General features: G+C 40.8%; 1 protein-coding gene and 1 pseudogene across 4 annotated transcripts in view; both read left to right on the top strand.

Moving 5' to 3' along the window:
• Nucleotides 1–371: 371 nt before the first annotated feature.
• NOSTRIN (nitric oxide synthase trafficking) overlaps nt 372–27,640 on the top strand; it is a 59,819-nt gene continuing 32,550 nt past the window's right edge. Inside the window, exons 1-6 of one of the 4 annotated variants that reach the window (XM_049616072.1) lie at nt 372–576; nt 9,199–9,284; nt 22,282–22,365; nt 23,119–23,235; nt 25,761–25,823; nt 26,023–26,104. In XM_049616072.1, coding sequence (XP_049472029.1) covers nt 550–576; nt 9,199–9,284; nt 22,282–22,365; nt 23,119–23,235; nt 25,761–25,823; nt 26,023–26,104 — 459 coding nt within the window. In that variant the 5' untranslated portion in view covers nt 372–549. The remainder of the gene's footprint in view (nt 577–9,198; nt 9,285–22,281; nt 22,366–23,118; nt 23,236–25,760; nt 25,824–26,022; nt 26,105–27,640) is intronic. The other 3 variants (XM_049616070.1, XM_049616071.1, XM_049616073.1) reach the window with 3 other exon arrangements.
• On the top strand, nt 19,740–21,456 carry LOC125911856 (60S ribosomal protein L4-like; annotated as a pseudogene).

Genomic DNA, 27,640 nt, shown 5'->3' with positions numbered 1-27,640 from the left:
AAGGGTCTGGGCTCAGGATTGGTCAGTTTGCATATCAAAGTCACAAGCAAGTCGTTTGCTATCTCTAGGAATTAGCTCACCCTAAGAGGGCCAGGCCCTCCTCAAGTCTGAAAGGCCCCTACATGCCAAAGCATGGTAAAATACAGAAACTTAAAAAAATATGTATGATAAACACAGCAGGCTGGGAGAATATGCATCCTCCATATCTGCCCTGAACACCCGAATTCTCAAGACACTTGACAGCTTCTGGGCCTTCCCTCAAGGCCACACAGCTTAGGACTCAGCATTCTGTCCTCTAAGTATTTACAGAAGTCATTCGTAGCACCTCAGTCCAGCTCTCTTGTCCCAGAGCAGTTCTTTGCTTTTCCAGGAAACCAACGGGATGAAAGTCTAGGGCCGGGACTTCCTCCTCAGGGTGTTTGACAAGGACTGACGTACTCTAGGCCCTTTGAATATGGGAAGTTCCGGACACACCCAACCTTGACTGTAGTTTCTTGAATGCTGAATGCTGGAACTTAGGTAGAAGGACAGAAGCAAAAACATTTCAATATGAGGGACCCACTGACAGATTGTTCGGTGAGTAGCTCAGTGTGGTTTTGCGCCTGTGTGTGAGAGGGTGGCCTTAGAGGGATATGTTTATATATTAATGGGTTTTAACTTAAGAAATCTGAGACGTTTGGAAGACAAACATGTTAGATACTGGCTGTGATACAAAAGTCTTGTGGCTTTTCTTTGGTTCGATTTAAAAGACAGTGCTTTCTAACAAGTGACGGGTCAAGGTAATAGTCATCTTTTATTCTCATATTGTTGGAAAGACTTGGAGTGGGTATAGCATCATATTTGCTTGCAGATGGTGGCTGTTTGGAAAGCATTCGTAAGATATACACCGACGGTGCCAACATCGTGTGTAGAGTGGCTACCCAAACACTCAGAATCTGCAGCTGATTTGGGGTTCTGAGAATGCAGTAGGGTGGAGGGCTTTGGCATATTTTCCCGTATCATTTAGAGTCAATAACTGCAAGACGTGCAAGAGGAAGGATGGGCTCCCCACGCTTCCTGCCCTACAGTGGTTCTCAAACAGGCTTCCCAACATGTTTGTTTAGTCCTGGGGAGCATTACCTAACAGAAGATTGGCCAAAAGTCCGAGGACAGTGTGAGGTCATTAGCAGCAATTTACGAAATAAGGAGCAATTAAAATAAGGTGTGTGAGGGGGGGAAGGGGGTATATATGCTCTGAACAGAAAATAATCAAGAATCATCAACGTGTTAGCCCAATAAATGATGCCAAAAAACTGAAATTGGTGACATCGGAAGCAAGGGGTTACGTTCATTCATCCCTCAAGTATTTTATCAAAAAACAAAACAAAACAAAAACCACCAACAATAACAAACTGGATAAACAGATAAATGAGGGCTGTAATAAAGGCGTAAAGAAAAAAAAAGCAACAGGGGCTCCTGGGTGGCTCAGTCGGTTAAGCGTCTGACTTGGTTTTGGCTCAGGTCATAGTCTCAAGTTTCTTGAGTTCGAGCCCCACGTCAGACTCTGTGCTGACAGTGCAGAGCCTGCTTGGGATTCTCTCTCTCTCCTTCTCTCTCTGCCCCTCCCCTGCTTGCTCTCTCTGTCTCTCTTGAAATGAATAAACATAAGAAAATTTTTTAAAATAAATAAAAAAGAAAAAAGCAACAGAATTAACGGTTTCATTGTTGTTTATTCAATGGACAGAGCACAGGCTTAGAGCAGATGGAGCTGTAAGTGCTACGCCACAAAATGAGTTCATGAATCAGATGAGCTAAATGACACGAAGTCATAATAGCTAGTAATATTATTAGTGATGATGTAATAGCAGATTCTACCTACTTTTACTCTTTTAAATGCAAAAGTAAATATGTGTCTAATGTAAAAACAAAAATTCCAACAGTATGGTTGTATATAGATTCTAAGACTGAAAATTCCCCCCTTTAATAAGCATCATATAATTTTAAAATATGTTTTAATAAAGGTATATCAATATAATGTTTCCTTTGCAATCCTATGTTACTTTATCTAATGCATTTAAAAATATTCTGAGTAAAATATAGATTTCACAAGACTGCCAAAGGGACCCATAATACAAAAATATTTTAAAATCTCTTTTGTTGGGGCACCTGGGTGGCCTAATCGGTTAAGCGTCTGACTTCGGCTCAGGTCATGATCTCACGGCTTGTGACTTCGAACCCCGCATCGGGCTCTGTGCTGACAGCTTGGAGCCTGGAGCCTGGAGCCTGCTTCAGATTCTGTGTCTCCCTGTCTCTCAAAAATAAATAAAAATTTTTAAAAATTAAAAAAAAAATCTCTTCTGTTAAGTTCATGCTCCAATGGGCAAGATAGGCTAATAACTGGGCTATTCAACATCAGACAGCTTAGTCAGTATCCATGCTCAAAAATGGGCTAAATATTGTGTAGGTTCTTAACCAATCTTAAGAGTGTCAAAATTTATTTGAAGAAGGTTTTTTTTTTTTTTTTTTAAGTTCTGGTTTTGAAAAGGAACAGAATTGGCTCTGGGCCTTAAGGTCTTGAAGTTTACAAGTTTAGCTTCTACACCTACAAAAAAAAAAAAAAAATGCCAAGTGAAGTCATTTTCAAATCTATGTACAAGGAAGTGGATAGAATCAAAATGTCTCCAAATGAAATAATCCAATTATTTTTAAAAAGCAGCACCTTCTTATGAAATAATACCATAGAGATAGATCATGGGCAAATAACAAGCTATAACCAAGTTTATATTTTTATCCATTCCTGTGGTATCCAGGTCGGGACCTGTCAAATCAGGCATTCTGGGCTTCACCTAGTCTGTCCCTTCCCTTAACATCATCAGCTATTGAAACAGTACCAGGCTGTGGGACTGCTCCTTTAATCTGGCTTAGATGCCAATCTGAGCTTTCTATCTCAGTGGCTCTGCCTGGGTCATGGGATATTAACTGGCACTAAGACAGAAGGTACAGGTACAATGGCCCATGGCTTCTGTGGGATTCTGGTTCTTCACAGATATAAGGAAGCAGGTTGGGTCTGGCATAGATGTCCTATGGCCCACAGCATCCCTGGTGTACACATCGAGATATGTGATATGCCATCCACGTTTCATAGGCTGCTGTTTCCTCATCTGTAGAGTAAGAGGAAGATAGGATGGAGTAGACTATGTTCTTTAATGTTCTATATCTCATAATTTATGATGGTGTGCCATGGAGATTCCAAATGTTACCCAGGTAATCCCTTAGAGGGACAGTGGTTTGAAATATGATCCCCCATGAATCAAGATTCACATGAAATCAGTAGCACGGTGCCTGTCATATGAAAGACATCCAACAAAACTTACCTGATTAAATATAAGTGGAATATCATAGTTTATTTGACCTATGAGGATGCCACTGTCCAAAAAGTTTCCATACTGCCATCTACAATACAAATGGACTATTCTCGAATAACTGAATTTAACCTTAATCATTCAAATTGTAGAAAGTCAGAAAGAGCTGCTAGTCCAGGGTTGATACAGTGCATTTAGAAGTTATCTAATTATGTCATGTGCCAATTGCTTTGATTATTGCATTTTTTTGTAATGACAGCATTTATACAACAGAATTTGCTTACAAATGCTGGGCAAAAATATTTTTGTAAAGACTGAATAGGAGGGGCATCTGGGTAGCTCAGCAGGTTAAGCATCGGACTCTTGATTTCTGCTCAGGTCATGATGTCTCAGTCGGTCGTGGGATTGAGTCCTGTGATGGACTCTGAGCTGACAGGCTCTCTCTCAAAATAAATAAATAAATGAAGAAAAAAAAAAAAAAAAGACTGAATGGGAAATGCCTGTGTGTACTAGTTGTGTTGTGAAGGGATTTTTTTAGGGGCTTAGAAATGTCCCAGATATTCTACCACTAGCCTGGACTCCCTTTATCAGGAAAAAAACACATAACTTTTTTCCTAGGGATTCATGAGCCCTAGGAGAGACAACATGTTAATAAAAATTCATATGGAGATGTAAGATCGATAGCAGGTCTTTTCCTGGAATGAATATTTGGTAGGGTTGGAGTATGTGAAAGCTCAACTGGATGGGAAAAGAACACCAAAACTTCACCTCCTGTACGACTGTGAGTAGAGAAAACCCTTCTTGTACTGGTTGATGACATTACGAAGCCATTTGTGCTGATCATAGCACTTAAAGGTAACTATTACTCCGAGTAAACTTAGTGTTATTATACTGATAAGCTATTTATAAATATATTTATTTCTGAAGGTTTCTCTAATTGATTGGCTCACCTAATATTTCTAATCACAGTTCTGCCCCTAACTAATGAAGTTATTTTCAGCTCTTTGGCATTTCACTATAAAATAAAAGGATTAGATGTTAATGATTTTCAAGCTATGCTCCATGGAATCCCTTCAGTGGTCTCTCTGGTGCATTAGAGTGGAGTGGGATGGAGAGAGGCGGGATAGGAAAGGGAGAGCCAAAGCCAAGGTCAAGAGATTTCATACACTCAAAGCAGATATGTTCCAAGGTTTTCTGATCACACACACACACACACACACACGCACAACAAGATGGTCCTGGGTTCCACTTTGACATTTATGCAAGTCTGCTTTTCACAGATTTTTGTCTTTAAGTTTCAGTGGATGGGACATGATGAAAGGTACAGAATCACTGTTTCCAAAGAAGGGGTTGTGCTGAAATAATGGAAGTATTCTTAGCTATTCTTTTATTTACCGATATCACCTTTATCTCATGTAGATCAGGGTTTGTCAGGGAGTGTCTGGTACATTGCATGTAGGGTTAGAGATAAAAAATCTCTCCATTGCTGTAATAAGAAGAACATCCTGTTGTCACCTGATCACTAAGTTAACAACAACACAATGTATTCAGGAGCTTTTGAACTAGTGTGTGCCTGGGCATCCTGGAGTTTAGTGAATGGGTTATAAGTGTACCTGAGACATGAATCTCGGCAACCCTAAAACTGGCAGGATGTGGTTGGGGGACAGAGCTCATGGGCCAATTTCCTCTGCCTGGAACAACTTCGCTCATTTACCACGCTGTCCTAGTACAAATAGCACTTTCTAGATGTGTCATAATGTGAAAACAGTTAGGAAGTACCAGTCTATTAAATAACAGGAAATCATCTTCCAAAATCCTGGCAGCTGCAGCATCGATTGAAGCATAAGATGTGCTGCGTTTGAGCAGCCTCTTGCTTTAACAAGTCGAGTTTGAATGCCTTTGGAAAAGACAGAAACTCCCCACTTTCTCACAGTCTCCCTGACTCCCTCCAAAAACAATTGAGCTTTGAATCAATGGTTTAGAAACATTTAAGGCTGTCTGGCCTCCTAGAACTGGTCCTCTGGAGATAGTATTTAAAAAACATGTCTTGGAGAGTTTTGATGGCTTGATAAATTTGGGAAATTGAGCAGCCCCTGCAGCCCAGCACATAAAAATTCTCAACTGGTTCTGCTCATTTCCACTTTGGTTAGGGGCAAGATTTCCCCTCCATGCTCCCATCCTCATACATGGGGTCCAAGGTATCCTATTCTCTCCCCAGGTCTGCTAGATGCAGACTCCTCAGGTGATGGGGCTGGTGTGGGCCCATCCCCTGGGACACCCCATCTCAGAGTCCCTTCCTTGCACTCCTGGCTCTCCTGATGGGAGGTTCTTCTCATGTTGCTCTGAAACCTCCAAATTCCTCCAGTCTACATCTCTGCTCTGTCTTTTCCCAGCCCCAGCCCCAGCCTCCTAATGTTTCAGAGCAAGAAAACTCACTCTGCAAGCACCCATTCAAATCTTTCTCTCTTGCACTGGCGTTTTTGCTGGGTCTTTGTTTCTGCTTTGCTGTGGGCTGGAGAGAGAAGCGGACAGGACATTACATTAAAAACTTACAATTTAATATTGTGAGATATTTCTAAGTAAATCAAATAAGAAAGCTACAGGACTTAGAAAGAAAATCATAAAATTTTATTGAACATAAAATAAGATTTGAACACACAAAAAGACTTACTATGTCCTTGGATGGGAGGTCTAAATACCATAAAAAAGTCAATTTCCCCAAATTGATATATTTATGTAATGACATTCCAATTAGGATTCCAACAGGGACTTTAAAAAAAAAATGTAATTAGATAAATCCTCATATGCAAGAATAAATGCCCAAGTATAGCCAAAGAAATTATGAAAGGAATGAAAAAAAAAAACAAAACAAAACAGTTGTTTACAGAGAAAGCAGAAGCAAAGTGTTAAATATCTCTATAACTTAGGTAATGAGTTCCTATGTGTATCATTATTATTTTATGAAACATAAAAATGTTTCATAATTTAAAACAAAAAGTTTAAAGACTGTGTCTGAGTTTGAACTATGTTCAGCTGCACATTTTAAAAGTCAAAAATAAGAGTGGCTTTTCAAAACCCCTATTATTACATTCCTCTCACACAAAGTAAGTCCAAAAGTAGAGAGTTGAGGGCTTATATGGTGGCCCCCAGGGCCATCAAGGACCCAGGCTCTTTTTCTTTTTCTACTCTACCATCTCAGTACATGGCATCTATCCTCAAGACCACCTCGTGGCCTCAGCCATGGTTTCTAAGTATAGGTATCGGGGAAGAGAAGGAAGGAAACGTCACTGAAACCTCACACAACACTTTTACCCATGCTTCCTTGGGAAACGTTTAGTCACATGGCTACATCTAAGGGAGAGACACCGAGAAAAAAACTTTATGCTGGGGATATGTGCCCTGCTTCACATTTATTTATTTTCTTCTCATGATACCTATGTGTGATTTGTGGAATGTTATTTGGTAGTGCAGTAAGAAAATAAAAAGGTTAGGGGTGATTTATTGAAAACGTTTAGGCAACAGAGGAGCAAGCAAAAAAGCTAAACAATCTTAAAATGCTCACTAAAACTTTCCCATTGGACCTGTAAGGGAAGGAAGGAGGCCTTATAAGATCATATCGTTCACAGACAAGTTATTTTTATAGAAATAAAAGTGGGTTGGTTGCCAAATAGTGATTTTACTCTCATGACTCAGGGGAGAATCATTTCCTCAGACATCCTACATCTGAACCTCAGCGTAGGTATGTTTTGCTTGCTCTGCAGACAGCTTAAAAATTTGTAAATTGTTTGCTACCATTGTTTTTTTAAAACCGTATTTCAGATGCCAATCCCTATGTCAGCTTTTTGGGACAGACTAGAATATCTGGCCATCCTGGGCTGCAGTCCCTTGGTCCAGAGCAGTGGGGACAGCTGTCTCTCCAGCTCGCTCTCCCCACCCTACTCCTCACTCACGCAGGCGTCTGCCCCGTGCCTGCAGATGTGTGATTTTGTCAACTTTGCTTTAGGAGTTCACAATGTCTTTATAAAGAGCTTTGCTCCCTGACTGCTGTCTTTGAGCCCGAGGTAGTTTCATTGGAGCCATTTGCTATTTCTGTGTGTTTGCCAAACCCTGCCCTGGCTCTCTGTGCTAAGTTCAGGTGAAAGGAGAACCACTGCATAAAGATAAAAGAACTTGGTACAGGGACACCTGGGTGGCTCAGTCGGTTAAGCATCCAACTTCTGCTTAGGTCGTGACCTCAGAGCTTGTGAGTTCAAGCCCTGCGTTGGGCTCTGTGCTGACAGCCCGGAGCCTGGAGCCTGCTTCGGATTCTATGTCTCCATCTCTGTCTCTGCCCCTCCCATGCTTGTGCTGTCTCTCTCTTTCTCTCAAAAGTGAATACACATTAAAAATTTGTTTTAATTATATTTTAAAAAAGGAATTTGGTATCTATAGGATTGTATTTCTATATCCTAGATTTGGTTCATTCCGCTCAGAAGTTAAGGACCTGGATCAGGTCCTTTCCTTTAGGTCCTTTCCTCCTCTGTGACCCCGTGTCCTCTGTTTGCTACTCTGCTAGCACACACACCAGGTGTTCCCATGACAACTGAAGGGTTGCCTTGGCCCTGAGGATTCACGTCCGTGAATCTGCCAGCTGCATAGTAGGTGCTCCCTGAATGTGAGCTCTCAAAGCCACTGGAGTGCTGGACGAGGCTGGCTCGTCGGAGGAACAAAGAGCCACAGCATGGCCCTCATTTCATACAGAACTTGCATCCTCCTCTGTAAAATCTCATTTTAAAAAATGCAATGAGGTATCACACCTCCCACATGGAAACTCTGAGGGAATGTGCTTGGGACTGTTCCACCGCCTAATGATCCACTCTGTGTCAGGACAGCTGCAGAATTCATTCACGTTTAGTTTCTTCATTTGGGCACTTAAAATCTACCATCATCAATGTCTACTTTTACAAATACAATTTTCAGAGTGACTTCATGGAGTTCGAAATCAAATGACAAAATCTTTCCCATTGAATTCTTGTGTCTGTAGGCCAAATTCATATAGGAATGAATTTATAAAGATTTATTCATAAATTTGTAAAAGTTTGGTACAACAAAAATGTTCAACTCATTATTATAACATTCTTATTACTAGAGTTAGAAAAAAATTTTTTAATGTCTATTTTTGAGAGGGAGAGAGAGACAGAGCACAAGCGGGGGAGGGACAGAGACAGAGGGAGACACAGAATCCGAAGCAGGCTCCAGGCTCTGAGCTGTTGTCAGCACAGAGCTGGGTGCGGGGCTCAAAATCATGAACCGTGAGGTCATGACCTGAGCTCAAGTCTGACGCTTAACTGACTGAGCCACCCAGGTACCTCTTTATTACTAGAGTTAAATCAGATTTAGAGGGACCAGGACACATTTTATTAGCAAGTTATTTCACTTACATATTCATATCTCATCCAAAAAAACAAACAAACAAACAAACACATTCACTTCATGAGTTCATGGTATGGCACCCAGGAATATTATTTGGGAACTTGGGGGTCCATCACAAAATGATTACTCAGTGTACATATTTCAGAATGTACTTTTAACCATCCTGGGAAACAATAGAAGTGACAGGAAGTCAGACTTCAAAATCACCCCACTGCTGACTTGTTGCCTGGGGACAAACAAACCAGCTGTATTTTTGAAAAGTTCTGCCGAGTATTTCATACCCAGGCATAAGACACTTAATCTTTATTTTAGGAACTCATCCAAAATGTGTACCTCCCCTTAGCTTCACGATCATTTACAATGACAGTCATCATTACAGAGCAGTCTGAATTTATCGTTCTGTCTTTGAAAGTGCTCATAACCCTTCTGTGCTTTTCTTTTTCAGTATAATAAAGTGTACAAGAATCTAAAGGGGTTTTCTCAAAATGGAGAGAATTTCTGCAAGCAGGTCACATCCATTCTTCAGCAAAGGTACAAAAATGCACGTTTGCAATAAACAGTTCTTCTTTCATTGCAGCTAGCAATATGACCGGAGGAGTGATTACAAGCTGTCCTACTTTCCAGAACTCCGTGTTGTATTTTGGTACTGGAGAGATTAGTTTGAAGAGTGATTCTCCTCTATTGCACACTTATCACTTGGGTGCCATAAAAATCAGGAAACGATAGGAAGTAATTCTGCTTGCGAAGGCTCAGTCAAGTCTCTTTTGACTTCGCAGACTGAGTTTATCAACCCCCTCCTGGGGCACTCCACTGGGCCTGATGTATATGCCATTATTAGATTCCCATACTGATGGCAACTGTGAGTTTACATTTCTGTCTTCCTTACCAGGGCAGGGGCTGTATCCTATTCATCTCTTCATGTCTGGGCTTTGGACTTCCTCAGTAAATGTCTCATGAATGAAAAGTGATCATTTTCAGCATCATCTTCTCTTAATACTAGATGTGATCATGTGTAAAGTTGTTGACTATGCTAAAATGAGCACACCTAAGTCAGTCAAGAAAGTTACAGAAGTTCCTGCTTCAAATTAGAGAACCCAAGAACTGAATTGGGCCGTAAAGAGTCCTTAAGTCTTTTCCCTATATCTAGACAGCTCTATAATAAGCAACCCTAAAGAGACCTCCAGAAGAGTTAAACCTATTCTTTTAAGATAACCCATTTCAAATTTAAAGTATTGCATGTGTAGTATATATGGATCAATTGCATCCTGCATTAGTAGGACGAGAGCAAATGAGAATATTAGCTTTATCAGGAACAATCAGTAAGGGTAGGGAAAGATAAAGGAAAGGGAAAGATAATAGGCAGTTATTAAAAAAACAAAAACAAAACAAGCAAACAAACAAACAAAACACATGTTTGTCAGATGGAGTCAAAAAGAAAAAAATTTAAAATAAGTTTCTTATATCTTAATAGCCAATTGCTTTGATTCTGAGAGGAACAGGGAGGAACAATCTGGGAGGGAATTTCTTCTTTAAGAAAATATTTATTTTTTTAGTCTCAAAAAATTATTTAAAATGGGACCAGTTAGCTATTGTGCAAATTCAACCCATTACCTAGATTAGAAAGCACCCCCCTCCTGCAGATTGGGAAGGATCTATACATATTTTAGCCATGCATGTGACCTGGATTAAAGTCCTCTGGGCCTTGATTATTTGGTGTCCCTGTGTTCAAAATTAGTGCCCCGTAGACAGCAATGAAGACAGAAAGCAGGTGATAAATGATGCTTGGCAAATGGACTTAAGAATGAATGGAATAAATATGGGGGAATCAGTGCTCTGAACTGTCTTATTGTTTTTCCCTGTCCAGGTCACTCCAAACCTTCACGCTGCCACAGACACATCTACTTTATATACAATCACAACCTTCATTTCTTACCTGGGTCTCTCAGAGTTGCTTCCTAGGGCTACTATCCTTCCCAGAGTTATTCACATGCAAAGCCTTCCACCCATAGGTTCTAGAGCAGCAAACAAGCTCCAAAGAAGAAGAAACACTTGGGTAGCTAAGAATGTTTCTCTCCATAGTTTTACCTTCCTATGGAGTAGAAATTAGAATTTGAAGATCTAAAGAACAGTACTGGTTAGCAAAATTACTAGCACTTTTCTGGGATAAAAACTGCATAGCATACATATGAGAGGGGAATCTAATGTTTACCTTGACTGGAGAAATTATGCTAGGTATTAGGTCATTTATGCAATAGATGCTTTCCTGGACATTTTTGTAAAGCTGAACTTATACAACAATTAAATAATTTCTCATTAACCAAGATGCCATTTGAGTTGCTTTATATTTACTCCTGATAAATGTGCTTTTGGCAATGTCTCCTCACACCTGAACTTCTGGTTCTCCTTGCTCGGCTCACTTGTTTGATCATGTAATTAACCTGAAGGATGTTCACCCACACTAAAAGAGTAGGTATTTGGAGACAACATTTTTCTAACAAGCTTTCTTTTTTTTTTTTTCAGACACAAACTTTCTATTAATCTTTGAATATGTAACACATTGTGTTTTTTTCCATCTATATTTCTATATGTTAGCTGGCAAATACAGAGTCCACTTCACTTGTTAGAATTGGGTTTTTTTTTTCCCCCCATGGGGAGTGATTCTGAAGTCACTAACTCTTCCTATAAGGTATTTGAACTGAGTTGACATAATAATCATAACAAAAGGAGGAATGGTCACAACATAATGGGTACTATACTTGCCTTACCCTTTCCATTCTGAGAAATCAGTATTTATTACCTTAGATATACAAAAGATAAGAGCTAGGCCATCAGCCATCCTTGTAAATGGGTAGAGTTATTATATATAAGTCAATGATACCTTTCCCCTGTATTAGAAAAATACCTGGAAAGCCAATACTCTTTTTAAGATTTTATTTATTTATTTATTTACTTACTGACTGACTGACTGACTTACTTGAGACAGCAAGCATGAGCAGGGGAGAGGCAAAGGGAGAGAGAGAGAGAATCCCTAGCAGGCTTGGGGCCCCATACCACAACTCTGTATAAAAACTATTCAGTTACTTAGAGTATAGACAAGTAGTGAGAAACCCCATTAGACAAGTAAATGGTACTCCTGGAACACGTATAGTAGGCATTCTCTGTGAAGGTTATGACATAGAAAATTATGAAGACAAATCCAGTGGCCAGGATAATAAAAGATTTAGTGAGGAAGCATATGGGGCTTCTTAGGACTAAAGGTTTATCAGTCATATAAAATACATTCAGTAAATACTTGTAGATTGAAAGAATAAATGAATGCAAGATAGTTAAAGGTTTCTTTCTTTTTAATTTTTTTTGTTTTTTAGAGAAAGAGAGAGAGCATGAGCAGAGGAGGGGCAGAGGGAGCAGGGGGGAAGGGGGATAGAGAATCTTAAGCTTCACACAAAACATGAAGCCCAGTGCAGGGCTCTGTTTCAAGACCTTGAGATCACGACCTGAGCCGAAATCAAGAGTTGAACGCTTAAGGGACTGAGCCACCCAGATGCCCTTATTTTATCATTATGCCTACATTACTAGAACAAGGTCTTTACTGTCCTTGGATTTTTAACAATTCCAGACACCTTGCTTACGAATACATTGGAATGTGTTTCCGCATGGCAGTTCCACATTAGCACATGGCTACAAGAGACAGCATCACAATCAAGCTTTAAGTCCAGATAATGCTTCATTTCCAAGCTCAGCTGCCTACCAATTTGTTCTAATTGGTGGTGATAGAAAAGTGCAGTTATTATTAAAACATCATTTTGCGTGGCAATTCTGCAATTCATGGTCATGCTTAACTTCTTTTATCCAATTAGCAGCATCAGTTTCCCCCCCCCCTTTTTTTTTTGTAGTAGCAACTCTGATTTAGCCAGAAACACACAGTAGCTCCTGACATGCCTAATGTCAAAGTCATCGGGTTCACTTTAACACAATTACAGATCGGACTTAAAGGACAAAGGCACATTCCCCAAAACTGTTTATGAATGTTTGGTCCCCTGCACCCTCACAGCTAGGGCTCAAACAGGCTTTCATGGGAAAATCAATTGTTCTCTGTAAGGAAGCTTCAGGGCAGGTTTTCAAATGGCAAGTGCCACTGGTCTGGACATTAAAATAAATAAATAAATAAAAAGAAAGAAAGAAAAGAATGAAACAAAGAAATAAGTGTAGTTGGTCATTGTTCCATCCACGATTCATTGCAGATGCTGTCAACAAAGGCATAAATGATTGAAATGAAAATATTGATAAATCCTAAACTTTTCTACTCTGCCCATGGCCTGAGTGATCTTCTATGGCTTCAGCTCTTTTTTGCATATTGGTGACTCATACATTTATATTACCAGGCAATATGTCTTATCTGTACTCCAAGCCATACATCTGACACTCTATTGGGCATTTCCACCTGGGTGTCCCATGCAACCACAAAGTCAGCCTATTCAAAACAAAGTTTATCAGCTTTTCCCCAAAGTGGATACTCCTGGATGTTTTACCATGGTGACTGGGACCTCTGCCCACCCAATTAAGCCCAATTATCTGGGAGTCACCCATGACCCTTCTTCTTTCTCACCTCATGACCAGATCTTCATGTTTCTCTCTTTTAAGCACCTGTTATACCCATAGCTTTCTTATCATTTCATGGCCTCTGTCATTGTTCTGGGGGGGAAAAAAATCTCTTAACCTATTCTTCATCTAGGAGTACTGCCTTGAAGTTGTGCAGTTTGTACACTGCATAAAAGCACCTGCAGGGGCTGCGTGAAAGCAGAAATCTAACCCACTCTCCACCCTCACGCCTTGGACCTTGGCTCCGAGCTGTGCCTTTTCAAAGAATCTCCTTTTTCTAATGCAAGCAAAGTTACCTCAACTAGGGAGCTGGCAAGGGCTCTGCCCCTATCTCTCTAACACATCTTTCACTCTGTGACCATGACCCTGTTTAAGACTCTTCAAAGGCTTCCATGACCTTTAGTATAAAATTCAGCCCTCATAGCATTTTATAAAAGGGCTTTTGAGATCTGGGCCCTGCCTCCTTATCCAATTTGTTTCCCTCCATCTACCCATGACCCCCACCCCTCTTCATCTATTGAATCACTGGTAGTCACAACTCCACCTTGTGTCCTTGCCATCCCTCCTACCAACTCCCACCTGCCCTGATGGGTCCCTGAATTTGTGCATACTGTATCCTATGTCTGTTAGACACTTCTTCACCTTGGTTACCAGTCTGCATTCAATAGATCTCCAAGATTCAGCTATCCCACTCATGTGAGCCCTCCCTGACTCCAGTTCCATCTCAAAATGGTACTCCTCAGGGATGCGGAGAACTTATCTCTGCTCTAGATCCTACTACTCTACACTGTTACAGTCTGTTCACTTGCCTGTCTCTTCCACTGGAGGCTGACCTCCTTGAGAGTCTCTGTATCCCATGTGACCAGCACAGAGCCTAGAATAGAGCAAGCGTTCAACAGATGTTTACTGAGTGAATGAATGTGTCAGTGTAGGAGTGACTTTAGGCAGTCCTATCTTTTAAGAAGTTCAAGTTAGGCTATTTCTGAGAAGCAATAAATTAATGTGTGAAAGAAATTTACTTACATGGTTTATAGATTATTTTGAACAAAAAGCTAGACAAGAATGACAGAAACACTGAAGATACCATTTGTCCAGCACAATCTACAGATCAGGCACTGTGTTAGATATGTCTTATACTTGGTGTCTTTCACTTTTTTAATTCTCACAGCTCAATGCAATGTGACCATAGTCTCACTCATTCATAATATAGAGATGGGGATGTGGAAAAAAAGATACATTTTGATTTCTACCCAGCTCAACACACGCTGGGTGTGAGGGCATCTGGCCACCGGGCACTGCCACTGTGGGTATCCCAACATGCTCAAGGGGTCCTAGTGTAGCCCCCTTCAGAGTCTTAAAGTCCTCTGTGGGAAATGACATCAGCAGCCATTAAGCCTAGTAGCTTCTAAATCTGGTAACACGGGGGCCTGGGGGAGCCCTCAGGGGCCACTTCAAGGAGTGAGGAGAAGTTAAGCGGGCAGGGCTCAGCTCCCTTGTGACTCCCTCTCTCATTATATCAGAGTATAGTGTTTCTATGACATGGTGAAATGCTGTACACAATTTTGTTTTCCAGCTAAAAAGTTAGGCATATGGCCCTTCTTGTCCATTTTACCTGACTCCCCCCCAAAACAACACTTTCACCTGATTCCACTGACCTCACTCAGTTCAGGAATTACCAGCCATGGAGAATCTGAAGTTCTGGAGCTACCATAGCTGTGTACTCTCTGGGCCGAAAGTGAGCAGTAACTGAGTGACGCTTGAATTCTGGGCAGCGAAGGAGGGTCTGGTCCTCGCATTTCATCTTCTCATACTGTTCTTAGCAGCCAGAATTAGGGCAATCGATACTGATGAGGTGGGCGTTGTGGGCTAGCAGAGAGCCCAGGCACTCGAGTAACAGAGAGCTTCCATGTGAAAATGTCCTCCAGATGGCTAATAACTAACTTTTAAATACAGCCTAGTTATAAAATGGGCTTAGGACCATCTTCCAAAAGGCAAACTGATAAGGCTTGGGTATAAAATATCAATATACCAGCCCCCAAACCAGAAGCTGCTGCTGGTGGAAAGTAGGAAACCAGAGGTGGGACTGATTCACAAACATTTTCAGATTACTAAAATTTCTTCTTAATTCATAATGAAGGGATGGCTCTGTTACCTGCTGTTTTCAAGCTTGAGAGAGGCTTAGTTCAATTTTAATTAATTCCTCATAGACACAGGGGCAGCTACAGTCTTTTTTTTTAAATCACTTTTTATCATCTTAATTTTAATAGAGCAGGATATGCTAAAATTGATGACATGGTCACTTATATTCTTACAGTTTAATTTGTGCTCTATCTAAAATATTGAATCTGATACCACATATTCTTCCTCTCCCCTTTCTTTCAAAAGTATCATTTATTTTAAAATTGAAGACAAATGTTGATCTTTGACTTACTGGTTGGTCTTCATTATTACTAATGAAAATTTATTGACCTGCCTCCACATGCTGAGAGGAAATTAGAATATAAATGGATTAAAAGTCAGTGCATGCCATTTCCCTGGCTCAGGATCTTTAAGGCTCACTGGAATATTCTGAGATTGAGTTATGCATCAAAATATATATACATACATCATCAATTTCACACGTGCCAAGACAGTTGCTTGGAGGAGAAATCTCGACCTCTACCACATATAGTAGCTATAGGGCTAGAATATTAAACAGAGTGTTCTTACAAGCTTGTTTCTGATTATTTTAATGAGGGAATGAAAATTCTCTGTCTCGATTCGACATTAGCTCTGCCTCTCTTAACTCCCTTTACATTATGGAAACCGTGATAAAACAGCTCTCTTCAAAGGACTGAGAAGAAACCAATGTATACAGGGGTACACTTGCCACTTTTGCCTTGGGAAAACACTGAGGTCAGTGCATTTCTGTTCAGGAATTCTAAAAGGATATCCATCTATCTACCTATCACCTATCTATCTATCGATCGATTGATCAATCGATACATATATCCACACATACTCTTTATTAGACCATAAGCACAGACGAGCCACATGGCAGTGTTTGTTTCAATTTACAAATGTCCCGGTTTATAAAAGTAATAGCTCTCTCTATGCTTGCCAGTGGGAACATGGCTTCTTAGAGCAATTTTCTCTGGGGAGGAATTTACTCATTAACCTCTGTTAAGATGAAGGCCATTCGTTGCCAGAGGCAGGGAACTTTTCATTAGTTGGCAGACTCACCAGAAAGAGAGCTCAGAGTGTTCCATTCCTCCTGTACCCACACCCATCCTCCTGACCTTGTTTCATTTCCTTCTAACTGGCAGGGTAATCTGTTGAGGATTCTCAAGTTGTTATTAGGGTTTAAAATGTTGGCAGCCAGCTTTGCTTGGTCAATTTGAATGCTGGGTCTAAAACCCTTCAGGGTCACCGTTATGCTGAAGGTGGAGGGATGGTTACAGGTGCTCTTCAAAGAGGCCGTGACCAACTCGGTCCGGCCTCAGAGACCTACACTGATGACAGCTGATATCACAGCCCCCTCCCTCCCACCTTCCAGACCCTTAACACCTCCTCCACGTCTGGGAACATGACTTATACTGATGTTTCCAGAAGATGCCCGGCAAGCTCAGTCTGCCTGGGCTGAGGTTGCTGTGAGTTCTGTCTCTAGCTGCTAAGCCACCAGGAGCCTTGGTGATTCAGAACACTGCCTTTAAAGGCGAAGTGAGAGGCGGTGACAGTTTTTAAAAGCACTTACCTTTGACTTCCCCCGCAATTCTCCATCCCCAGCCTCTTCCCCACAGTTTCAGAGGCAGGAAACTGGAAGGACCAAGCAGGCAGTTTCTCAAGCCCAGACTGCCTGGTTTCAAGTCTCAGCTCTGTCACTTCTTCTTATGTGACCTCAGGAAAGTTAATGGGGGTAAACTCTCTGCGTCTTGGTGTTCCCCTCCATGAAATGGGGAGAGTATGTGTGCCTACCTGATGGGAGTTCTCCCAGATTAAGTGAGGAAGTTTCATGCCTAAAACACTTAGAAGGGTGCCTGGCATAGGAAATGTTGGATGTCGCTGTTTTGTGGGCAGGCAGAACACAAGTCAAGCATCAGCAACGTGTCACAAGGGATGGCAACACATTTATCAAGGGGCACTGTTTGGAATTTTTAAGCTCTATTTCAACCTGTAAAACTACAAATCTGCCCAGATTTCTAAGATACTTGTGTGTAAAGAGAAATGCTGTGTGGTAATCAAATCTCTTTAGGCTGGTTTCCTATTGTGCTCAAGCAAAACCCAGCAGAAGTCCTGGGGCTCGGAAGCAAAGCTCAAAACAGAAGAGTATTAGCTTCACAGCCAGCAGGACCCTTTTCCTTTCTTGATGCCAAAAGCCCAACATTTTCCCCCAGGTGAATCTGATTTAGTTAGCAATTTAAAGGAAAACAACACTTCCTTCTGGCAATTGTCCTTTTTATTTCCGCCTGGCCTCTGAGAGACTCCTTGTACGGCCTCCAAGAACATCCTGAAAGTGAAAATGAATTCTGAGGAAAAGGCTGTGCCCAACAGCATTACCTGTTGTGTTAGAAGCCATTCTGGATTGTCCTGGAGCTGCTGGATGAGCAAACTGTGGATTCTTCCCCCAACACTTCCCATCTCTGTATATTTGAGGTGTTCTGAATGTTTAGAGATCCTTTTGGGTACATAATAATGGTACTTGAAAAATTACTATTTATTAAGAACTTGTTTGGTGCCTAGCACTTAGCTGAGCAGTACGAACACTTCATCTTATTTAATGTTCTCTGTGCTGCTTCCAAGAGAAAACAGAATGCTAAAAAAGAAAGTCTTAAAAAGCCTTCTGGTTAGCAATGGACTAGGTAAGTGGATCTAGCTACTCCAAGGGTTAGAAAGCAGTGTACTCTGACATTAGGACTGAGCAATGCATCAGGGCAGGAATGCATCGAAATAGTTTAAAATTTTCAAAAGCTGTGGAGCAAGAACAGATATAGCAGAGACCAGTTAAAAATTCTAACCAAGATCTGATGGGAAGTCCATTCAAGACTTATATACTGAGTGCCTGGCACTGTTCTAGGCCTAGAGATATAGCAAGCAGCGAATGAAACAAATTCTGGTCCTTGTGGAACTTACCTTCTAGGGGTGTTCACAGAATTGTTCATAGAAATATACTGAGAAAATATGTGGTGTAAGACAATGGTTAAGTTCTAGAACATAAAGAAAGCCTTAAGAGAATATATAGTCACAGGGTAGCCTCTGAGATAGTGATGTTTGAACAAAACCTGTTGGGGTTTATATGAAGGAGATGCCATGTGGTTATATAGCAGGAGTATCCAGCAAGGGCCACAGCAAGTGCAAAGGCCCTGATGCAGGATGGCATTTGGCTACTAAGCAGGAGTACAGTAAGCAAGGGGATGACTGGTAGGAGAGGAAATAGAGAGGGAGATAAGTGTCAGATTATGCAGGTCAGTCCAGCAATCAATCTAGGTATTGAGCCCTTCCTAGGTTTGGATCATTTGCATATTTTAATCATCATAAAACCTCTAGAGGTGGGTCTGATTACTCCCTTTAAGCAGTAACTAAAGCCACTCCAGTAAACGGTAGAGGTCTGGGCTTCTAGAACATCCAAATTCATCAAGGTGATGGTCTCTCCCAGTTTGCTGCTGACCAGCATTCTCTCTCTCCATCGATTGGAATATATTCTTAGAGCACAGAAATAGCTTTTTAAATGCAATGATGTATTTACTTATCAGCTTCATTATTTTAAAATACTTGCCACGACCATTACTTACACTTGGGAAAGGTTTGATTCCAAATGGTGTTTTAAGCAACTAGGACTTAATATGCATTCTACAGTGACTTTCTTTCTTTCAAATAGTGGTGAAGATAACTTAAATCACAGCTATACTAACAGGGAAAGATGAATAGAAATTTAACAATAGATCAATAGCTCATGATCTCTGGATTCCATTTTATACAACAGAGCTATCTTTCCCCGTTCGATCCATGATATTAAATTCTAATTTCATTGCACTGAAAAAAATGCAGGTATTAAGTTAGTTACTAGAGAATTCTGGGATTGTTTTTCCAATGAAATGAAGTCATAAATCTAAAGATATGTTATAATAAAAATAGAATTCAAAGACTAAAAGCTATGCAATAATAGTAACAAAATAAACACACCCACTCTGGTCCAAATTAAGAAGGAATACAATATAAATTGAACTTAATGTCCTACATTTGTATTATCTTCAAAGAAAGTGAGAAGATTGAATAAGACTATGTCTTTATTTTATCTATAGATGGGCTTATAAGTAGGACATGGTAAAATCAGTTTAAGATAATGGTGATTCAATCTATTCAAAAGAACCGAGGAGTTTGTTTTTGGAGGCATGCCCAGATTCCCTACTGAGTCTTGTCCTGCATAGAAAGTAACAGAAATTCATTTTCTAAATCTAGTTTTGGCCCCTCTGCACTTTTCCATTAGAAAGCTACTTCTTGCTGTTTGTGTAGGAGCTGCTGGGTTGAGAGGAGTGCGACCTTCTCCCCTCCCTGCCATGGCGTGTGCTTGTCCACTGGTATCAGTGTATTCTGAAAAGGGGGAGTCATCTGGCAAAAATACAACTTTGCCTAGTGTGCTCAAGGCTCCCATTCCACCATATACTGTGAACTTTGTTCATACCAACTTGCGCACAAACAACAGACAGCCCTACACTGTTATGAATTAGCAGCTCACCAAACAAGTGCTGAGTCTTAGGGTACTGGCAGAGCTGTGGCTCGAATGTCCAGAGTTTGAGGCAGGGGGACTCACCATTCCAGCCTGGGTGCTTTTGGAAACCTGTGTCAGGGGGGCTCCATGTTTGCACCAACCAAAACCTGGCGTCATTGGCACCACAGAGTTAACACAACTCAGAAGTGGTGTGGTCTGCCCTGGGTGCCTCAGCCTTACCAGAGCTGGTCATGTCTAAATGTCATCATATCGAGGAAGTTTCTGAACTTCCTTTGGTGGTTGAAGATGAAGTTGAAGGCTACAAGAAGACCAAGGAGGTTGTTCTGCTTCTTATGAAACTTAAGGCTTGGAATGATATCAAAAAGGTCTAATGCATCTCAACAAAGGAGTGCTGGAAATGGCAAAGCGAGAAACCACTGTCATCTTCAGTGTGGGGGACCCTGCATCATCTATAATGAGGACAACGGTGTCATCCAGGCCTGCAGAAACATTCTTGGAATTACTCTATTTAATATAAGCCACTGAACATTTTGACACTTGCTCCTGGTGGGCATGGGACGGTTCCACATTTGGACTGAAAGTGCTTTCTCCAAGTTAGATGTTCTGTATGGCACTTGGTGTAAGGCATCCTCCCTCAAGAATAACTACACACTTGATACACACCTTAGCAGAATCTGGAAAAACCCAGAGATCCAAAGAGCCCTGGGAGCAGTGTGCAGGAAGAGTCATCACAGAGTCCTGAGCAAGAATTCACCAAAGAACCTGAGAATCAGGTTGAAGCCAAACCCATATGCCAAGACCATGTGCCGGAGCACCATCCTCTGCCAGGCCAGGCGTCACAAACTCTGGATGGATGAGGCAGCAGCCATGCTAAAAGCCATATTGGATGAGAAGAGGGTTCCAGGCAAGCAGTCTATGGTAGGGAAGAAGGGAAAGAAGCCTCTTGGTGTTAAGGAGCAGAAGAAACTTTTGATGGGAAAAAGCTGCAACTACCAAGAATGCAGAGGCTGAGAAGAAGCCTGTAAAAAAGAAAGAAACCCACCATGGAAGAAAAAATCCTGCTGCATAAATTTACATTTGTGTCTTCTATAAATGTTGAATCATTTTGGGCAGCTAATTTTTTTTTTATTTTTTAAATGTTTATTTATTTTTGAGAGAGAGAGAGACAAAGCATGAGTGAAGGAGGGGCAGACAGAGAGGGAGACAACAGAATCCGAAGCAGGCTCCAGGCTCCGAGCTGTCAGCACAGAGTGCGACGCAGAGCTTGAACTCAAGCCACAAGATCATGACCTGAGCCGAAGTCAGACGCTTACTTAACCAACTGAGCCACCAGGCACCACCCCTGGGTAGCTAATTTTGAATAAAGACCTGATCACGGGCAGTGAGAAACAAAACAAAGAAAAAAAAAGCGACTTCTTGGCTAACTTCATCATAATTGATCACTTCATTGCCAGCTATTATAATCTAGAGCTAATCTGATGGTGTTGATGTCCCAGAATAAGTAGGAAAGTTTTCCATTCTTTGCTTGATGAATTAGTTTGCTAGGTCTGCCATAATAAGGTACCATAGACTTGGTGTCTTAAATAACAGAAATTGATTGTCTCACAGTTCTGGAGGCTGGTAGTCTGAGATCAAGGTGTTGGCTAGGTTGGTTCCTTCTGAGAGCTGTGACGAAGAATCTGTTCCATGCTGCTATCTAGCCTCTGGTGGTTTTCTGCCAATCTTTGGGACTCCATGGCTTGTAGATGCATCACCCCAATCTCTTGTCTTCATCTTCACATGGCATTCTCCCTGTGTGTGTGTTTGTCTCTATGTCCAAATTTCCTCTCTTTATAAGGACATGGCCATATTGGATCTGGCCCACCCTGATGAACTCATCTTAACTTGATCATCTGCAAAGCCCCTATTTCTAAATAAGGCCACATTCACAGGCTCTAGGGCTGAGGACTTTAACATCTTTGTGGGGGTGGGAAGGGAATACAATTCAACCCATAACTCTAGTGTAGAAGAAGGTTAAATTAAAAGCTCTCCCTCCGTAGGATCCTTTTGGATATCCTTAAGGATTTCACCTAAGGACAAGATGATCCTTATAGTAAACAAGTCGTCTCTTTGTGCAAACATGGAATGGTCAGCCTGATCCCTCCTTCATTTGTGTGTGCGTATGTGTGTTTGTCTGCCGTTTGGTCAGAGCATCCTACCTAACAACTATCCCTTTGCTAACAGGGCAAACTTGGAGATTAACTATGCCAAAGGACTTCAGAAACTAGCAATCAAGTTAAGCAAAACATTACAGAGCACCAAAAAAAAGTAAGTATCTGTAAGAGGTAAGGCAAAATAATTCTTAAAAGCTATCAAAAGTGACATATGTCCAATCCCGGCTTCCTCTTATAAATGTGGAGGAATAATGTCAAGCACGGCTTACAGTTCTTGGGCACTTACTATGTGCCAGGCACTGCATTACAAGCTTTTATAGATGCTCTCCTTTAATCTTCATGATCCTTGGCAAGTCTTCTTAATTGTCCCTATTACAGACAAGGTCTTGAAGCTTGGAGAGTTTAAGAAACTTGCCCCAATTACACAGGTATTAAGTGACAGAACTGGATTGATCCTGTGTCCTTACAATGTCTACACCCATATTCATAAGAAGTCCCAGTGATAACATGTTACTTTAGAAACAGTGTCACTGAGTTGGAAGGTCTTGGAGTCAAGAAGTGTGAATCCCACTTTATCTCAACTCCATGACCTCCAAAGAATAACCTGGCCTCCCTGTGCCTTGATTTCCTCCACTGTTAGATGGAGTAATGACATGTGCTTCATTGTGTGTATGTGTGTGTGTGTTTAAGCCTGGGGGAGGTGTGTATTATATGATATCATGTATGTAGAGATTAGCTCATCGGGTCCTGAAAAACTGGTGGTTCACATTTTCCTTAGTACATTTCAGAATGAAGTTGATATTTTCTTCCAGGGGAGAGAAGAAAGATATTGGATATTCTAAAAGATATTCTAAAAATGGTCCATCAATGATAATTTATAACAAAGATTCTTGACCAATACTTGCAGGTGTCATCCTAAACTGGAAGTACCATTGCAAAGACCACTTTTGATGGTGAAAGAGAGAGGGAAAGAAAAAAGAAGCCTTCTGGAGCTCACATTCCTATTCCTCCTCAGGAATCCTCTGTAATAGCAAATAATGGCTTTGAAATTGTTTGACTTTGAGCTCGATTTTTAGGACGGTACTTTAGTAGACTGCAAAGGAGCCAGTATAGCAGAATGGTTGAGTATAGACTTTATTTACGCTGACCAGATTTAAATTCTACCTCTACCCCTCATCAAGTGGGTGAATAGGGCAATTTATTTTACCTCTCAGTGTGTATTTAAAATGGAAATAGAACCTATCTCATATAATTGCTGTGAGGATTAAATGAGATAATTTTTGAGAAGTGTGTTTAATTCCTGGCATAGAGCAAAAGCTCCGTAAGTGTCCATTATGATTTTGATTACTCCCTAACTACCCCCTAAAGAATGAGAGGTGTAGGGGTGCAGGGGGTGTGTCTTGTTGTGTTGTAATCCTGGCATCCAGCATAGATGCTCCCAGAGCAGTGGCATGTCCAGAATGTTTTGTTAATAATAACCATTGATTAATTAATAAACTTTTATCTATATGAAAATCTGTGTTAGCTACTTGGATAGATAACCTGAACTATTTCTATTTTAAAAGACCAGTTAAGGGGTGCCCGGGTGGCTCAGTTGGTTAGGCACCCAACTCTTCATTTCGGCTCAGGTCATGATCTCATGGCTCATGGGTTCAAGCCCCACATCGGGCTCTGTGCTGACGGCACGGAGCCTGCTTGGGATTCTGCTTCCCTCTCTCTCTGTCCCTCCCCTGCTTGCTCTCTATCTGTCTCTCTCTCAAAAACAAATAAATAAACATTTTTTTTAAAGTTTAAAATAAATAAATAAATAAATAAATAAAAGACCAGTTAAGTGAAGGTCAGAGAAATCATGTGATCTTTTCAAGGTCAAAGACACAGACCCCTCTGAGGCCCAAGCTCTAGGCTTCCTGCTCTGCTGCTCAGCTCCTCTGAGGATCAAATGTCAGCTTCTCTTCCCCAAAGGGTGCCTGAGTTCCTATTTATTTGTTTATTTACTTATATACTTTTAAAGTTTATTTATTTATTTTAAGGGGGGGTGCAGAGAGGCAGAGAAAGGGAGAGAGAGAATCCCAAGCAGGCTTCTGGCTGTCAGCAAAGATCCCAACATGGGATGAAGCCCACTAACCATAAGATCATGACCTGAGCTGAAATCATGAGCCCAAATCAAGAGTCAGATGCTTAACTGACTGAGCCATCCAGGCACTCCATGGGTTCCTTTTTTTAAAAATCAACTCAGGGCATGTGGGTGGCTCAGTGGGTTGAGCGATCGACTTTGGCTCAGGTCATGATCTCACAGTCTGTGAGTTCAAGCCCCGCATCGGGCTCTGTGCTGACAGCTCGGAGCCTGGACCCTGCTTCAGGTCTATGTCTCCCTCTCTCTCTGCCCCTCCCCCACTCACGCTTTGTCTCTCTTGCTCTCAAAAATAAATAAACATTAAAATAAATAAATAATCAACTCTATTGAAGTTTAATTTACATGCAATAACAAGCACCCATTCTAAGTAAATGGTTTGGTTGATTTTGATATATGTATACACTATGTAGCTACCACCAAAATCAAAACATAGACATTTTCATCACATCAAAAGATTCTTTGTGCCTGTTTGCAATCCTTTCCCCACTTAAACAACCACTGATCTGCTTCTTATCAATACAGATTCATTTGTGTTTCCTGCAATTTCCTATAACTTTGAGTCTATAGAAGGTAGTCTCTTGTCTCTGGTTTTATGCCTGGCTTAGGATATGCAGAAAATCTGTCATCCTCTGGTGTATCTCTCCAGTTCTCTGACTGCAAGGTGCAACCTAAGTCATTTGGAGGCACAACCTCTGCACCATCCCCCCTCCATCAAAGTCTACACAGGCCTCTGTCCTTGAACTTTATTAATGCAATTGAGCTTATTGTTCTGGCTTCTGAAGGCCAAGGCTATGGGCTGCTGTGAGCTATGCCCCTTCTGTGGGAGAAAATAACATCACACTTGCTAACCCTCCCCCTGTGCTGTTAGGGAGAGGTCAGTGCTCTCCTTTCATGAAGTGGAGACACTGCTTACAAGACAACAAAATATCTGAGCTGTTGTCCTAAAAGCCAGCAGGAAACGGGAGCTGGACCCTAACCCCAAGAGCAGTACATGGGCCGTCCCAGGGCTCTTGGGTCCTTCACCACTTAACTTTTCTGAGCCTAGCTCAGCTTATTCATTCATGGGATGAGGAGCCTGAAAAGATTGTCTTTAGGTCCCTCCACCCCTACCTACCGCATGATCTTCCACCTGTTCTAAATGCCTTCTCACCTTGGCTACTTTATTTTCCTGACTTTCTACAGACATGAAATGGAAAATGAAAACTGAAATGAAAAATGATGGAAAGAAACCCATATATGTAATGACTATAGTGCAAATCAGTAAGTTGGCAGAATTTAACCCCGTGGACAAAGTGAAATAAGATTAGGGAAATGAGTGCAATTGCTGAGTGTAGTGACTCAGACGGAATGCTGTATTTCTCAGACTTTACTGGGAAAATGACACCCACTCTTGTGCTCCCTGTTTTTGCCTCCAGCTGTCTCGTCAGTGCCTGGGCCTGGGTCTCAGAGGGCATGAAATCTGCGGCGGACCTGCATCAGTGAGTGCCCCCACCCCGGCTTACTCCAACCCCCAGGGAGGCATAAATATTTAAAGTGGGTGTGCTACAAATAGTCTGCTTCAAACTTGCCCTTAACAGATAGACTGGAACACGCCATTTTATTTCCCCAGAAAATAATTTGGAAAGTAGATATAAATCCTAATACTATGCTTGTGTGTCTTTTATGTTCTATTTCCAGAAAACTTGGCAAAGCAATTGAGTTGGAAGCAATAAAACCAACTCATCAGGTCCTGAGTGTACATGAAAAGAAGAGAAAATCCGTGAGTCAAATCTTAAAGCAAGATTTCTGTCTTTGACCCTAGGAATAAACGGTGATCGAAAGTGATGCTAGGTTTCAGGAATTTGCCAGAATAAGAAACACAAACTCAAGATTTATCTACAGAGATGTTTGTTAAAGCATTGTTTACAATAGTGAAAAACTAGAAACATCTTCATCATCCAAAAATAAATCATGATAATTTGAATGGCATATTATGCAAGCATCAAAAATCTTATTATAGAAGAATTTAATGATACGGAAATTTTTTCACTATATAGTGTTAAATAAAAATGATCTCAATTTTTTAAACTATTTGTAAATATATGTATATATGAATAGAAAAAAATCTAGAGGAACCTCCTAAGAATATTAATAAGAATTATATCTACATAGTGGAATTCAAGGTTATTTTTATTTCATTTATTGTACTTTTTGTATTTACATTGTTTTTCAAGGAATAGATATTCCTTTTGTAAACAGGAATTATATGCACAATTTTTAGAAAGACGTGCTTTTCTGTGCTTAACAGCTTCAGATTAGGTAAAGGCAATAATGGATATAGTCCTCAAATAAAATTAGGAAAAAAAAAAAAAGAGAACAGCTAAATACTTTCAGGACACCTGGTCCTCTTATCTAGCGCATTCTGTAGTCTTCCTGTCTACCTCTCTTCCAGAACAGTTTCATCCGTGTTTCTTTTTCTTTTTCTTTGTGTGTCATACAGTTGTTAAGCACTTTAAAATATATTTTCAGGTGATGTGAAGGGGTGTTTGATTAACGCTGCTTAGCTCTGATAGGGGTGAGGTCATGGTCGCTATTTGTTTCAAGGCCAGGTGCAGGTAAGAAGCAGTAATGGTGGTCCTTGTGAAGGAAAGGGGTGGTGGTGAGGGGAGTTTCAAGTGACCACAGCCTGATAAAGCAGGTCCTAAAGGTAATAAGTTAGTAAGATGAGGGAATTTGTAAAAGTCCTGATGGAAGATAAATGATCCGAAAACATTTTTATTCAGATGCATTAAACTGAGTCAGGAAATGGATTTGATGTTTGTGTGAACCTATATGTATTTTTACCAGAATGGATGTTCTGCTGAGGGCTGGGGTGATGGGGGAAATTTACAGTAATTACTAAAAAGCAATATAATCTTCCACCTTCACAAACAAACTTAATAAACACTGAACACCAGTCAATATTTCATTAATTACAAAATAGTTCTCATAACCCCGTATTTATATGATAGTCACTAGCATTTCCTTAGTACTTACCATAAATTAGGCACAGTGACATTATCATTATTATCACAGTGCTTTGAATAATTCATTCCATGATCCCCCAAATCGCTGTCCAGTTCAGAGTCTTCATTTTGGCCTTTCTTCTCCTTGCTGCTCCCCCAAAACCCCGGCCCACTCTCTCACAGAAGATAAAAATGAGCATTTTTTTAAAAAGTGAATTTGTTCCACATTTCACAGAGTCAAAAGTGACATAATGCACAAAATTATTTTCATCGTATTTGTTACATAAATTGTATATTCCAAATTTAATCAG

The sequence above is a fragment of the Panthera uncia genome, assembly GCF_023721935.1.
Source record: "Panthera uncia isolate 11264 chromosome C1 unlocalized genomic scaffold, Puncia_PCG_1.0 HiC_scaffold_3, whole genome shotgun sequence".
Classification (NCBI taxonomy): domain Eukaryota; kingdom Metazoa; phylum Chordata; class Mammalia; order Carnivora; family Felidae; genus Panthera; species Panthera uncia.
Note: the sequence above shows the minus strand (reverse complement) of the source record. Positions and strands in the feature narration are given on the sequence as shown.